This window comes from Lonchura striata, chromosome 2, assembly GCF_046129695.1.
Source record: "Lonchura striata isolate bLonStr1 chromosome 2, bLonStr1.mat, whole genome shotgun sequence".
Lineage (NCBI taxonomy): Eukaryota > Metazoa > Chordata > Aves > Passeriformes > Estrildidae > Lonchura > Lonchura striata.
Window position 1 is genome coordinate 60923626 of NC_134604.1, and position 16186 is coordinate 60939811.

Consider the following 16186-nt stretch of genomic DNA (forward strand, 5'->3'; position numbering starts at 1 on the left):
CATCCACAACTTCTCTGGGCAACCCATGCCAGTGTCTCCAGCATGTCCATGTCTTTCTTGTGCCTATAGTGGATAGAAGGGAGATAACAAAGTTAAACTGCAAAGGGGGAAAACTTCCCCAGAGATAGTGACAACTGTAAAATAAGGACTTGGGTTTTTCTTAGCCAAATACACCCACCTCAACCTAGGATGGGCAGGCACTTTCCTGACACAGGACATTTTCAGTGTCTCAGATGCCCTCCTATCTTTGGACAGCCTAGCCCAACACTTCCTCATGAGTTCTCTTTCTGGAAAGCTAAGCTTAAATCTTTACTTTTTATTCCCAGGAAGTGATTCACCAGCTGTGTTTTCTAACTTTCTTGGCCTTTGAGCACACCATGATGCTCTGATTCCCTTTCACAGAAGCTAGTCCTCTAGCCACCATTTCCCTCCTAAACAGAAGGGCACTATCATGGTAGTACCTCCTCTCTCCAGGCTTCTCCTCCAGTCCTTCTAGATCATTACAGCATGCTGGGATAACTATTCTGGTACCAGGAGGGAATAACTTCCTGCTATGCTCTGCGCTGGTGCTGCCTCACCTCGAAACCTGCGTGCAGTTTTGGGTGCTGCAGTGTAAGAAAGACATTAAGCTGTTGGAGAGCGTCCTAAGGAGGGCAATGAGGATGGTGAAGGGCTTTGAGGAGAAGCTGTATGAGGAGCAGCTGAGGTTCCTTGGTCTCTTTATATTGGAGGAGACCGAGGGGAGCTCTCGCTGCAGTTACAGCTTCCTCGGAAGGGAAGAGGAGGGGCAGGCACTGATCTCTCTCATAACCAGTGACAGGACCTAGGGAATGGCCTGAAGCTGTGTCAGGGGAGGTTCAGGCTGGGTATCAGGAACAGGTTCTGCACCCAGAGGGTTGTTGGGCACAGGAACAGGCTCCCCACGGGAGTGGGCACAGCACCAAGCCTGACAGCGCTCAAGGAGCATTTGGACAGTGCTCTCACTGTCCAAATGCGACACTCGGGCACGTCCTGTGCAGGGCCGGGAGTTGGACGCGATGGTCCTTACACGTGCCTTCGAACCTAGGCTATCCTGTCACACAGGAACTTTCTGCGGGGGATTCCCGTCCCTTCCCACGGCCCCGCCCGGGCGGGGACCCGAACCCGCGGCTCCGACGCAGCGGGGCCCGCCCCGCCGCGCCGTGCGGGCGGAGGAGGTTTGTCCCTCACGGGCCGCCGTGTGCCGGGTGCGCTCCGCTGCCGCGCTCGTCTCGCCCGGCGCCCGGCCCGGCCCGGCCGCTGCCCCGCCATGAGCGACAAGGGCGAGCTGGACCTCACCGGCGCCAAGCAGAACACGGGCATGTGGCTGGTGAAGGTGAGGAGCCGCGGCCCCGGGCCCGGCCCAGCGCGGCCTGTGGCAGCCGGGTCCCTCCGTTCGTCCCGCCCCGCCGTGCCCGGGTTGGCGCCGTGAGGCCGCGGCTGCCGCGCCAGGCTCGGCCGGTGGCCCGGGACAGCCGCTGTGCCTGCTCCCCTTCCCGGGGACAGCGCGGGCTTGGACCCCGTGCCCGATCAGTAAAGGAGACACCGCAGGGCTGCCGGGAGCTATCACAGAATCAGAATGTTGAGGGATTGGAATGAGCCTTACAGTTCATTCAGTCCCAAACCCCCTTGCGGTGGGCAGGGACATCCAGGACTAGACCAGGTTGCCGAAGGCCTTATCCGGCCTGGCTTTGAATATTTCTAGGGATGGGGCATCCACGGCTTCTCTGGGCAACCTGTGCAATGTCTCACCACCCTCACAGTAAAACATCTTTTCCTTGTCCTTGCTAGTGGTTTGCGATGAGCAACAAACGTGGCCATGTAACTTTTATTTCTCCAAAACTTTGAGAGTTGGACAATGTTTTGAATGTGCCCAGATTCACGTCCTGATTAAAACTGTCCACATCCAGCAAGGAAAGAGGATGCCAGTGTCTTGTCATTACAGCTGCCTTTGGTGCTAGTGAAATACAGCTGTAGTGGGGGGGCTGTGAAAAGGTAGCGAGGGTGTCAAATCAAACCTGTTTGGTGCAGGGCCACAGTCCAGCCTGGTGCCACCACTAACAGGCTGGCATTGCTCTGTTCCCTGGAGTCAGTGTTTTTGCTGTCAAGACATTTTCCTGCCAATACCAAGCATTGTTTCAGAAAGGGGAACTTGAAGCTGATGGGGGAGCATGTGCCCTGCCTGCTTCGTGTCCCCTCTGGGTGTGCTCCTCTTTTTCTAGACCTATATTTATTCTGTCTTGGGAGAAACAGTTCCTTCATCCCCTTTGTTCTTTAGGAATAGTTTCAGACCATCAACTTGAAAGAACCTGTGGGGACAGGTACTAGTCCTGGGTGGTGAGGGGGGTGTAACATCATCACACTTCAGCTACTAAAACTGCTTGCTGCGGCCCTTAAAAACGGTTGGGATTTCAGACTTGCTTTGCTGTGCAGAATTTTTGGTGGGCAGGTTGCTGTGTTGGCTTCCTCTTCTGATGGCTGAGTGTGTGATATCACAAAGCCCCAATGAGCACTGTGCAAGTGCTCTAACTGCAATAGCTTTTCCCTGGTGGCAGCAGAAACCTGCGGAACTGGATCATGACGTTCTGAGTGACAGGATGATAAAATGGCAGATGAAATTAAGAAATTAAGATCTGAAAGAACTAATCTGGTGTGCTTAGAGAAAAACTATCAGAATTATTTGTATGCAGCAGTTGGGTTTCTGCTGGTTGTTGTAATTCAGGAGGAGTGTTTTTTTCTGTACATGGAGATAACTCTAAGAATATGTCAAATGAGCAGAGCCAACATTGGACATGATTACAAAAAGCACAGAAAACAAAAGAGAAAATATTCTTGTACCATCATGTTGCCTCTATCCAGAATGCTCTGCGTAGCCATGGTCTCATTCCCCCTACTGTAGAAAGTGTGCAGACCCGGGAACAGTAAAAAGGAGATCACCAGATCTTGTCTTGGCAACAAGGAATGATGGCTGTGGAGGGAACTCCTAAATACCAACCTTTTAGGCTGGCAAGAGGATTGATTTGGAAATCTTGCAGAGATCTGAAGGAATGAGTAATGTCATGGGTGGATAAGGAAGAAGTGAATAGGCAAAGGTGAACAGGAAAGAATCAGTTCAGACACAAGAATTAGAGGTGTGTCAGATTAATTAATTGCTGGGGCTCAGCAAGAGCAAAGGAGGTATTGTTTTGCACAATGTGCATTTAAATTTTGGAACTTCTTGCAATTAGGAGTTCTGAATTTCAAAACTTTGCAGAAGCTCAAACACAATCAAATTCTGGCAAGAAAATTGACTTCAGAGATTAAAAAGTAATATGCTGACAAACCCCATGTCTGCTAAAACACCCTAGAAATTAGAAGAGCATGCTGGGGAAATAAATTTTCTTCGTATGTTCCTCCTGAAGTAACTGCCACTAGCTGCATTTGGGGACAGGACACTGAACTTGCTTGTCCTTTAGTCTGATACAGTTTGATGTTTCCTGAAGCAAGGACTTTTCAGGCAAATTTGTTCTTACAGCTGGTGCCACTCTGTTTAATGAGAAAACAGGACTGAAAGGAAAGCTGGACTATTACTCTTCCGAGTAAATGTTGATGTAGTCCTTCATGCATGTGTTCTGACCTTACATCTGTCTTCTTTTTTAGTAATGATAGTAAAAAATACTTAAAAGATGCTAACACTGATAGATGATAACATGGGGTATGCAGGATTTTATCTTTTGATTTCCTTTGGACTTGAACTTGGAAACAACCACATCTGTTAGTAGGACTTCCAACTCAGAGGCAAGACAGTGTAGTGTCTGTGTAGTACCTGTACTTTTTATCTTCACTAGCTAGGGCAATGAGGATGAATTTATCCTTCCTTTGAGGGAGAGAGCATTCAGTTCTGATGGAATAAAAAACCTGGCTTATTTGATTTCCTTTTAGCATGCTTTGTGCTAGCACAGGAAGTATTCCAGAGAGGCTACTTAACGGGCAATAAAAAAAGGTAGTGATGAGTATTTTAGAAGCATGAGCAGTAAAAGGAGGTACTATAAAGAGAGTGAGTTGCTTTAGTACAAATCCAGAAAGCCACTAGATTTTTATTTTTGTGTTTTCAGTGAAAGCTAAAGTGGAGAAATAGTAGTAGTATTTGGTTATGTACTTGTGGTAAAGTGAAGCCCATTTAGTGTTAGCCATTAGAATGTTAATTTCTTGCTCTCTGAGTGTGTTGGTCAGATTTTTTAATTTAATCTGTTGCATTGTCTTATAGCTAGAAAGATGATACCTTTATTTAATTATTTTTATATGTTTAAAGAAAAATTTAAATATAGAATCTGACATCAGCCTTAGTTTCTGTTGTATGCACTGCATATGTATTGCTATATAGAGAAAGAGCTAATTTAGTTTTTTGCAGAAAAGTGGAATTAGTTTGTTACAGAGAGGGACTGCTTGTGTGTTCCCTTCTAAAGGAGGTAGGAAGCTGTGCCCAGGCTGAAAGATGAGTGGAGCAGGCGCCCTTGTGTCCTACACTGTCTGTAGCATGCCTCGTGTACTGCAGCCTGGGCAGTGCTGTGATGTGAGTAGCAAGAGGAGAGCAGCAGTGGGAAGAAGTGAAGCTCCTTAGTACATCACATTTGTTCTAGTGATTAAACTGTAATTTTTTTTCTTTTTTGGAGAGAGAACTGTTTGTACCTGCAAATCCCAGAATAAAGACCACTTGTCCTGAAACAACATTCAGTTGCCTTTTGGTTGGGCAGGTCTCTCTTTCTGTGCATATGTAGTTTTCAAAATCTTTCTGTGGGATCTGTGAAAATTCTGCCCTATAGAAACAGGTTGCTCTTGTTTTCTGTGCATCTTTCAAGGACTGTTAAGATTTTGAAACCTGACTCTTTACCATATTTATTATGTTAAAGATAAAAGAAAGGTGCAAAACAAGATGTCTATGGCATTTAAGACTTTATTTAGTCTTTCCTGATTGTTTATGTCATTAGCATGTATGTTTGTGCGCAGCACCTGGTTTTATCTGAAGTACCTATGGGTAGCTGGAAGTAATCCTTTGATCACAGCCCTTCATAATTCTTTGTCTTGCTCTGCATAGCCCTTGACTGCAGGTAGGCCAGCAGAAAGATGATTAAATGCACTCTTTGAGACCTTCCCATACAGTATGATTGATCTGCAACCTCTTAATCTGACTTAATTCCCAGTCTGAATGTATTATATAGCAAGTCAGTGATTTTAACACCATGAGAGCCCTTCACTCCTTGTCCACTCATACTGAATGTGCATCTACCTTATTATCTGGCAGTATAAACAGAGATTAGGTGTAAGCATGTAGTAATATTTCTGTTGAGCCAGCTGGAGCATGTTATAGCATTTATCTTGACTTTAGAAAGAAAACGGTATCTGAGCTGGTATGGGATCTGCTGTAGAAAGTTGCCACTTTGAAAACTGAAAAAATACGTACCAATAGATAGTGCCAATTCATGCCTTTCTGTTGTGCTTTTGAGGTATTTTTGACCAAAGTTGTCTGAACTTTATGGGAACCTGGACTGCCATTTAGTTTGTTTGAGCAGTTGGAAGCATCTCGATTTTGTAGCTGTTCCACATGTACTTCATGGGGTGCTGTGAGTCTAAAGGTAAATGCTAACTAAGCACCAGTTCCAAGATCTGGGGTTCTTGAATAACTGATAAATGTAAAGTTAGTGTTAATTTAATTTGAGCTTTAGGAAGTTAGGAGGTTGTTCTTTGTCAGCAAGTTCTTGGAACTGGCTCTTTTTTTCCCTAGCTTGGCTTAGTTCTTACTCTATACAAGACAAAAATTAGGCTTCAAAATGCTTCTTTGCTGCTTGAAACAGAAAATGCCCCAGGTATAGCTTAGTGTATTTCTCTTTGTTACTGGCTGTGCTGCACACTGTTTTTCCACATGGGCACAGATGTTTTCGGTAGCTGTGGACTGTGTGAGCCAGGTCGAGCTTTGCTGTGCCAGTAAAAGAACATGGCTGTATAGTTCTGAGGAGTGTACTGCTTGCCAGAGCCTTTATTGCACATTTTGAGCCAGGTCACCCAATGCTGCAGATACCACAGCCTTTGCAATTAGTGTGTAGGTGAGGTAACAGCACTGCAGCAGCTTTTAATTCTCAATTTATGCAGGTCTTGTTCCTGTTCCTGGACAAATCACTACTTCGTGCAGTTGTTCTGTTAGAAGTCAGCCACTGCTCCTAGCTAGACCAGTCTGCTTTCCATATACTGAGCAGCTGCACAAAGACTTTGCCCAATGCAGTGAAGAGATGGGAAGGAGTGATGGGAGGCAGATTTGCCCTAGGGTGGTCCTGCTGTTGGAGGAGTGGCAGTAGGCTGTGCCTTCTGCGCAACGTGTCTGAGGTTCCCAGACTCTAAGCCTTCCCTTCACAGCAGAAATTGCTGAACTTCTCATCGCTGTGATTGGTTGGTTGATTTTTTTTTCCCCAGAGAGATGATAATTTCTAATGAATATTTAAAAGTATAATTTTACCCAATAAAATACTGGGACTCCTTAGTTTAAGAATGTGATGCTGATATTTTTCTGCCTTTTATTATTGGATAGTAGTATTTGAGATTGAAGTTACTAAGATTTTTCTCATTTGAGACTCTACATTGGTGTTATTTTTGTGCCGCATTATTCTCTTTATTCTCTCTTACTGAATATGTATACACATATGTGTATATATGTGTGTGTGTGTGCATGTACATGTATATAACAGCTCGAGAAGTAGGCTTGCATAAGCTTCATAAAGTTCAACAAGGCCAAACACAAGGTCCTGCACTTGGGTTGGAGTAACCTCCAGTATCAGTGCACAGGGAGGAAAGGACTGAGAGCAGCTCTGAGGGGGTGCTGGCAGATGAGAGGCTGGACATGACCTGGCAATGTGCACTTGCAGCCCAGAAAGGCAATTCTTTCCAGGGCTGAAACAAAAGCAGCCTGGGCAGTATGTCAAGGGAGGGGATTCTGGTGACACCCCACCCTGGATTGCTGCATCCTGCTCTGGGACCCCCAGCATAAGAAGAATGTGGACTTGCTGCAGCAGGTGCAAAGGAGACCACAAAGATGATTGCAGAGCTGGAGCACCTCTTCTGTGAAGAGAGATGGAGAGAGCTGGGTCTGCTCAGCCTGGAGGGGAAAAGGCTCCAGGGAGACCTTACAGGTGCCTTCCAGTGCCTCAGGGGGGCTGATGAGAAAGATGGAAACAGACTTTTTAGTAGGGCCTATAATTGGACAATGAGTAATGGTTTTAAGTGAAAGGAGGGTGGATTTAGTCTAGATGTAAGGAAGAAATATTTTATAATGAGGGTGGTGAGGCACTGGCACAGGTTGCCCGGACAAGCTGTGGATGTGGCATCCCTGGAGGCATTCAAGGTCAGGTTGGATGGAGTTCTGAGCAAACTGATCTAGTTGCAGATGTCCTTGCTCATTACAGGGGTTTGGACTAGATGTCTGTTAAGGCCCCTGCCAACCGAAACCATCTATGGCTCTCTGCTGTCTACTATGTTTAGCTCATACTTTATTCTGAAGTGGTCAGGGTAAAAGTATTTAAAGTATTTACTTATACACAGTTTGTATAGAATTTTAAAATCTGTTTTTCTTGAAATCTATTGCCTTTTCTTAGGTCCCCAAATACTTGTCACAACAGTGGAGTAAAGCTTCAGGAAGAGGTGAAGTGGGAAAACTAAGGATTGTCAAGTAAGCCTTTACTCTAAATTTACTGATTGCATTTCTTAGAAATTATCTGTGTAAAATAAGAATATGTTGCACCTGTTCTAAGACATAATTATTTTTCTTGCCAACAGTGTGCATATTTCTCTGATCCATGAGTAATGTTTGCTTGTGTAGTGATTAGGAATATAAATTGTACAAAATTATACTGGGGAGTCACAATGTCCCATTACATGAGGTTTGATTTTTTAGGTTTGAGGAACCCTAACTGCAGAATTTGCATTTATTTAGCTGTGTTATTTTGATGCTCCTGTTCTCACATGCTGACTTCTCCCATTTATTCTTGGGCATCTGCATAACAAACAATTGAACAGCCCAGGAATGAAGATGAATAACTAAAGTAGAATTTGAATTTGCTTTTTTTATCAGGAAAGCTAAACTTGAGGAATTAGGTTATGGAAACATTGTTAAATATATTTTAATATTTATATATTTATTAAATATTACATATTTTCTTTTTCAGAAATCAAGGAAGAACGGAAGTAAGTAATTGCTAAAGTTTATGTTTTGAATTATAAAAACTGTTTAGAATGTGCTGGTTTCTAATGTCACGTACTTTTTGTTATACCTCTAGTGAAGCGTTGTACCACTGAATCAGGAGGAGGGAATTCTGTTAGTAGTTCTGCCCATAGATGCCTGTGAGGCTTGCATCAGGTCTCTCTGTTCCCTCACTTTGTTTACCTTGTCTTCAGACACTTTGAGGTGTGTTAGTACAAAAGGCTAAGGAGGATGCACAGGAAAAGCATGCAGTGCTGGTGTGAAGTATCCCTCTTCAAGCTTCCTTAGCTTCACTATTGAGCGTACAATGTGAACATGGCCAAGGAGCTGTGTTTAAACCTCTTCTGGGCTGTATGCAATTCAGGAGTCCCAGGCTAGTAACACTTGTGGTACTTCATCACTTTTTCTGGAACTCAGCTAGCTATGCAAAACATTTTTCAGCACTCATACTGAGCAATGGCTCAATGCCATATATTTTAACAAGTAAAATCAAATTGTTCTCTGACTTCAGGAGGAGGTAATTTATCTTTTTGAAACATGAGTAAATTTTATTAGGTATATGAAAGCTTTGAATTCTGTATTTCAACAAGAGATCAGTGTGGAAGGACTCTTATATCACCCTTTATTTTTGAAATAGAAATATGCTATACTACTTATGTTTTCTCTCTTTTTGTTTCTCCATAACTTGGGAAACAATTCAGTTGAGTCTGTTTGGTAACACTGTGGCAATTGTGACTGTTAGGTGTCATTTACTTTGAATGAAGAGCTTGCAAGCATCAGTGATATTGGAGGAAAGCCTGCTTCAGTCAGTGCACCAAGGGAACATCCATTTCTTCTGCAAAGTGTGGGAGGACAGACCTTAACAGTGTTCACAGAAACTTCAGTAGGTAAGTTAGAATTAGAGTTGTTATGACTTTACCAGTATGTCTGCTTTCAATAAACTCAGTGCTGAAAAAGACAGAAGACTCCTAAGTCAGATTTTGGCTGTTTTGGTGTTTTCTGTGTAGAAAACACTATTGTAATTTTTTTGTGTCTGTCTGTTTACTTGTGTGTGATTGAGCAACTGATTTAAGTTCTCTGGGGTTATCATGTACATTTCAGTTCCGAGTCTGCTGGAGACAGCAGGGGGAATGTGGACTGCAATACAGAGTGCAGTACATTGTGTACATTCTCCTTTAGGGTTTTGACTGAAAAACTATCATTTTCTGTTCCCATATATTTTTTGTATGAACTAGTATTTGTCTTTTCTCCTTGAACTGGACTCAGCTGTGACTATAATTTTATAAGAATGCTGATTTTTCCTCTGTTCATTTTTTAAAATTTAATCAATTAATAATTTTTCATTTCACAGCAACTAGAAACAGTTACTTGAGGATGTGGATTTACTGAGTAGAAGTTACTATTTTAACTGGGAGCAAAGGGTGGTTAGTTACATGAGAAATGATTGGGATGAAGCACTGAATAAGCATAGACCCTGTCATAATTGTTTTTGTTTGAGATTAGCAAGCATAACATGCAGACAGTGAGTTTCCCTGAAAGTGATTTAAATGCAAAATGGCTAAAATCTTTTGCTGTTGCATTTAAGTTGGGACAGTGACAGTACAGTCAAAAATATACTTTATTGTGCTTTTCTTGCTTGATTTTTTTTTTTTTTTTTTTTGCTTTGAAAAATGAACATGACACAAATATTCCAAATTTCTGTCAGATTCCATACAGTCACCATATTTCTGAAATTTCTTAGAGGCACCATGTGGTTAAATGTATAGGCATGTTCTGAACTCCATGTCCATTTTCAACAAATTTCAAAGTGAATTATAGCTAGCGGGAAAACAGGTGTCTGAAGGGTGGACTGTACAGATGTCCCAACTGAAAGAAAGGCTGCTACTGTATTGGATGCCAGAAAATCCCCATGGAAAAACCCACTATACTGACCATGAAAAAACACTCAGTAAGAACTTGCATATCTTTGCACATCGGTCAATCCACCGTAAGGCAATAATAGGAAATTGAAATTCATTCATTCCTAGGTTCACAGACCAGATATAATTAGCATATTTTTTTTCTGAAAAGCATCTTGTCCATTTTCTTTTTTTAATCTGCACCATGTAAAACAATATGTCAGTTTGAACCATGGGCCAAAGATTAAGCTGGTATGGAACTGCAGATGTCATCTAGAAGAGTCCAGTTGAGGAATCAGGCAATGAAATATGGATAAAAAAGATGCACTGTTGCTCTCAGTCAGTACCCTTACTGAGGACTGACTTAAATCAACCAGAGCAAATAGCTTAAAGCAGTTGGGTTTGTTTTATACAAGGTGGGGTTTTTTTTGATTGTGGGTTTGTGATTTGTTCCCCACTCCACCCTTTTTTTGAGGACATTGCATATCCCAAGATCTATTCTCTGTGTAGTCCTTTAAACCTGGGATCCTTATGTTGGAGAGACTGTCTTTTTGATGACTTTTTTGAAATATGCTATGATCTTGGAAGATGCTGTAGGCAGTTTATATATTCTAGATAATTCAGCACTTCACATTGGCTCATCAGGTCATTTAGAGCAAGAAAAAAGATCAGATTTGACAAGTAATTTAATATTTTCTGCATGATGTAATTTCTAGTCTTCTGAATGGATTTTCTGTGGATTTTGTTTTGCTTTGTCTTAACTGAACTTGCTTCTCCTACTTGTAGTGTTGGAAGAAATCCTTTAATTCTTTCATTGTAAATGTCTGCATCTCTGGTGGTCCCTTATGGACAGCAATAGGCTCTTTTAAGGTGAAATTTATTGTGTTCGAAGTGTGATGAATTGCAGTTTCTTGCTCTTCTGCAGTGTGTATGTGTATCTGAGCTAATAGAAAGCTTGGTAAAGTGGCTCCCATCCCAGATACTATTAAAAATCTGTCCTGTGCTGGATTTCACACATGCTACATCCTCTGTTTGGATTAGCTGTGGGATTTCTCCAATTTATTTTATATTCTTTTCTTTTTTCTGTAATTTGAAATAGCCCCAGTGAATAATACTGAGTACTCTGAAGGTGGTAGTTGCAAAGTATCTCCCTGGTCCCTTTGCAAGGCTGTTGCATGTGTGGACCTTGCATTGTCTCCCTGCTGGGCAGATCACTGAGGCCTGTGGTGGCATTCCTAAACATGAATGTAGCAAAGCTGAAGCATGGCTTCTGTCATGTCTGCAGAGAGATCCAAAGCACACTTGTCTCTTGCTGTCTAGGTCTTGCTGTCTAGGCTGGTTTTGGTGTTATTTCTGCATTAAATATGAACCACATTCTGTTCCATAAACATCACCATATGTACATCAACAGTTGCTATGCTACAATGCTATTTGTGCTTCCAGTCATTTTATCTCATCTTTGTCATCAGCTATCATAGCTGTGATTTTTTGGCGGGTGAAAAGCAGAAGATTTTGCATATATTTTAATGTGTCTTATTGAACAAAATGAATTCTTCATATGTGCATATAGCTAGAAACTATCTAGGGGCAATTCATGGGCTTGATACATAGGGTATATTTGGTTAAAATTGTTTTCTGAGGTTCGTGCTGGCAGACACCCTGGCATAAGATAATACTGAAATTCAACAGTTTCTTTCCTCATAGAAGGAATGGGAAGACACTTTTGTTAAACATTTAACTGCAGACTTTTCTGATTATGATAATACATTGCCTTCCTTACTGCTTTAATTGCCCATTGCTTAATTTTTCTGCCAGCACATAGTTAAGGTTTGCTGGATCTTAATATAAGTAAAATTGTTAAAGATACTGATAAAAGTTTCTTATTGAACTGTTTTTTGGAAAAAATGTGCTACTAATATGACTTGTGAAAACATAGACCTTGGCAGGCAGTTGCATCCCAGACTGTAAAGGACTGATGGGTGGAAAAGATTTTACACTGTAGATACAGATAAAGTATAAGATATTTCTGTAAAGTTGGATGAGATGATTCATTTTATTTAAATTTTGAATATATCTTCACAACTCCCCCTTTGTAAGTGGGATAGCCGTATGTCTATTTTTGCATCTTTAAATTCTTTCATGCTCTTTCCATCTTACTGAAAGTAAAAAATGTTCAAAGAATTCCATTGGCAGAACACATACCAGAGCTTTGCTTCTGAGCAGCATTCATGCACGGACTGTCTCACTGTTTTATGCTTCACAGAACATTGCTGGCTTTTAATATTTTGTTTTTCTTCAGTTTCCTGAGCCTTCTCTCCTTCAGAAATTCAGTTAGTGACACTCAATTATTTTTTGTGTTCTTGTTCAATTATACACGTTACTCTGCCTATATACCAAAGAACAGCTCCTTTATTCTCACATTCCTTGAAAATTTTCCCATTGTTTTGAATTGTTGGGTTTTTTCCTTTATACAGCTTCTCATGTATGAAAGGACCTCTTCTGAGTTTGAACATGAATCACACCTACCATAAAACATACAGGGTGCAATTGTATTCCAGTGAAAATGAATATTCAGAGGTTTTTATTCTGTATTTTGTATATCTGTATTTTTAAATATCAGCTCTGCCCAGCCATTAAAGAAATGTAAAGGGAACAAATCCCAATAAAAGTCTTTCATTAAAGCAGTTACTTCTTTAATTACCCTTAATTATTCTCAGTAAAATACAGTGTGCTCAGAATCTTGATGCCTTGCAATACTGTTTCCAATTCTATTAGATAAGTATCTGAATTCTGAAATGCCTCATCAAACTGTTATTTAGGAAATAAACACCCTCACTATTCTGCCATCTTAGTGCAACCTGATGAGGAGTTTTGACGTGTACCTGTCTACGTTAACAGTACTTTCCAATTGTTTCTGTTCAGGCTGTCACTTAACCACATATTCCAGTCTCCAGAAGATTTTGGGATCTAACCTAATGCTTCTTTGTTCTGTTTTGTACTTCAGTCTTTTCTGGACTACAGAAGCAGAAAACCTATCAGCAGCCTCATGATCAAAAGCAATAGAAGCAGCAGCAGCCTTTCAAATATATGGCATTTATGCAAATTTCCAAATATTTTTGAGATTAAACCCTTGATCAGAAAAGGAGAATTTGAGGCTCAAGCTAGTTTAATTACAGACATCATTTTGATGGCTCAAAATTTTGTGTGTGTTATTTAGACATACAGTCCATTTAGAAAACAATTACTTACATTATACCCCTTCTCCATCTCAAAAAAATGGAAATTATATTTTTTTAATTACTTATGGATGTTGGAAGGTTAAAAAAGTACTGTAAAGCAGGTTCAGCTGGTTGGCAGGGATAAGCTATTTTATTTTCATTTCTGTTATTAAAACTATAGACTGTTAATTCCTGTACAAATTTAAACAATTGAGGATATAAAACACAAAATATATGGTCTGCTAGAATGGGCTCCATGTGATGGGAATAGTCTTTTTGCAAAATTCATTGATTTAAAATACCTTTTGTTTCCAGTCTCACTGATGTATGTGTAAAAAACCAACACCCCACTACCACAATAGCAGCAAAAAACCCCAACTAACCAACCCCAGTCTGTTGCCATTTGTCAACTCCTGCATGTTGTAGAGGAGGCTGAGCAGCTGTAGTCTGCGTTAATGAAATATATTCAGTAGACATAGTACAACTTCCTTTACCTTCTTCATTATATTAATTCTGAGAAGATTTTTAAAGCAGAACTTGTGACCTAATCATAACAAAACTGATTTGTCTAATGATGAGGAAGAAAAATGCCACTTTTTTGCAAGACCTGGATTTTGTCTGGTTTTTTGTCTCTTCTGTTGAGAACAGATACAAGCACACACACTTTCCCTGTAGACATGAAGTACATTTATTGCTATTTGAATCAGAGATGCTCTTAGCAATGTTCAAGTGTGATGTCTTTGGCAATAGTTTCAGTGAGGTAGCTCTGGTCTTCCATTGAAACTGAGTTGAAATTGATCAGCTTGAAGTCCAGTTCCATCTAGCTTCTCACTTCAGACAAGTGTTTGTATCTTTGTTTGTATGTTCTTCGTTTTGTGGTCTCTGCTTGTTGTGTGTATACTGAATGTTTCCTTCATTAAGCTACAATTGAGTTAAGGTATTGGTTGGGCATTTATTTTATGTCATGCTGGAAGTGTGCCAAATATGCACAAAAAAATTACATCAATGAGAAAATACTTGGTTTTCTGCAAACAAGCTATCCTGGATGTATGTCTGAAAGTTGGCAGGGATCTTTACTCACTTTGTGAATACTCATGGCTGGGAAGGGGCCGTATAATGATTGTTTCTCATAGAGAAAGCAGGTGCCTTCGGCTGCTGAGGCTAATGACAGCTGCCTGGTGTAAAGAAAGAAGGAGCTGTAAGATCCCGGTTTTTATGTTTGATTTTAGTCCTCAGGCTCTCTAGCCATCTCAATGAGAAAAGAGGGACAGAAGCCTTCAAAGTGAGAATCAGTGGCAAGAAAAAGGTTTTCTAAAATATTTCATGTTTTCAGTTCTTTTAATATCCAGTCTGTAAATGGCAGAAATTATCAACCCAACTGAACTTGAAAATTACTCTCTGAGTTAGAGCAGTAATTCACTCTTGCCTGTGAGAGCAGTGATAGCTGTAACTTGGCTGAGTTGAAAGCAAAGGACAAGTATGTTTTACCATTTCTAACTGTATTTCAGGGAAATGAAAATGTTCTTTTTGTTCTCTGCATCAGAGGATGCATAAAAAGGAGAAATATAGGAGGAACAGTCAAATATAATACTGACAAATTAATGGAGGGGTTTAATCTTACAGGACTTGGTAGGGGTTACAACTCAGGTTACCACAATACATCTACTGGTAGCCATTTCTTGAAATGTGGGATTGGAATTTCTTGCAGAAACCTGCTTCTGAATTTGACTCTGCCATTCACCAGAGTGATAATTTTTTAACAAGTCACTTTGCAACACTGTGTCTGTTTCGTACTTATGATTCTCTGCTACATGGAACAGGAGATGTTTCTGATTATATGTATTCGTTGTACTTGACAAAAAATACTAATGGACTATAGTATCATTGCAGGACAAATAATCAGAGAGGAAAAGCTGGAAGAAATAAATTCTTCCACGTCCGGTAAAAAGGGTAGAGAAGAGGTTGATCAAGGTAAAAAAATTACCTAATGCCAATTAGGTTGATCAAGGTCAAAAAATTACCTCATGCCAATAAGTGCAAGTTTTGCAGAGCCCTGGTTATTTTTGTAATATACAGAAATGTTTGTCTAGGCTAACCAGAGAGGTAAATGAATAATGTACATTGCTTGAGCATAATCCTGCTACTGATTTTGTATAAATGTGTAACTTTGTTCTTGCAGAGCTCAGTAAGAGGTACAATAGAGTTCTCTCATTTAAGTTGTGAGTGAGTTTGGGCACTAAAGGACTATTTTTTTGTTGTTCCTGGTAGCAAATTATTCCTCAGAAGATATATTTATAAACATTAATCAAATCTAGTGATTTTGATTTTATCATAATTTATCATTCTTTACTTTGCAACCCAGTTGTTGGATGTAATTTCAAATAATCAACACAGAATCATTGTGATTACTTTTCTGTTTATTTTTTTTCACAGAAAACCAATCAGAAGAAAAATCAGAAAGTGGCAGTGCCGGTGAGTACAGATATTTTCTTTGAAGTACTTAAGAAATTACTTTTTACTGCAGATTTTGAATTTTGCTTCTTAAGAAATTGATAAATTTAAAAAGTGTCTTTTCAAAATATTTTTTAGAATATCATAACATTAAAAATAAATTCATAACTGTTTATCTGCTGTACCCAAAAGTTTAAATTATTAATGTTTTTTATTTAAAAGAGGGGGAATAAAATTATGAGGGAGAGGTTTAGAAATGTAATGTTCTTTGCAATGTTGTTTTAGATTTTTATTTATTTCTCAACCTCTTTTTTTGTTTAAATTTATTGTTTGTCTGCCTTTAGTTTGAATTATTTTCTTTTGGTTGAAAAGTTTGT

At 40.2% G+C, this 16186-nt stretch overlaps 1 protein-coding gene across 2 annotated transcripts in view; it reads left to right on the forward strand.

The window, feature by feature from the left end:
- Nucleotides 1-1199: 1199 nt before the first annotated feature.
- Nucleotides 1200-16186, forward strand: part of GTF2F2 (general transcription factor IIF subunit 2) — a 77535-nt gene continuing 62548 nt past the window's right edge. The window contains exons 1-5 of one of the 2 annotated variants that reach the window (XM_077781392.1): nt 1200-1354; nt 7638-7711; nt 8208-8226; nt 8985-9129; nt 15792-15830. In XM_077781392.1, the coding sequence (XP_077637518.1) occupies nt 1289-1354; nt 7638-7711; nt 8208-8226; nt 8985-9129; nt 15792-15830 (343 nt within the window). In that variant the 5' untranslated portion in view covers nt 1200-1288. The remainder of the gene's footprint in view (nt 1355-7637; nt 7712-8207; nt 8227-8984; nt 9130-15791; nt 15831-16186) is intronic. The other variant, XM_021528463.3, reaches the window with a different exon arrangement.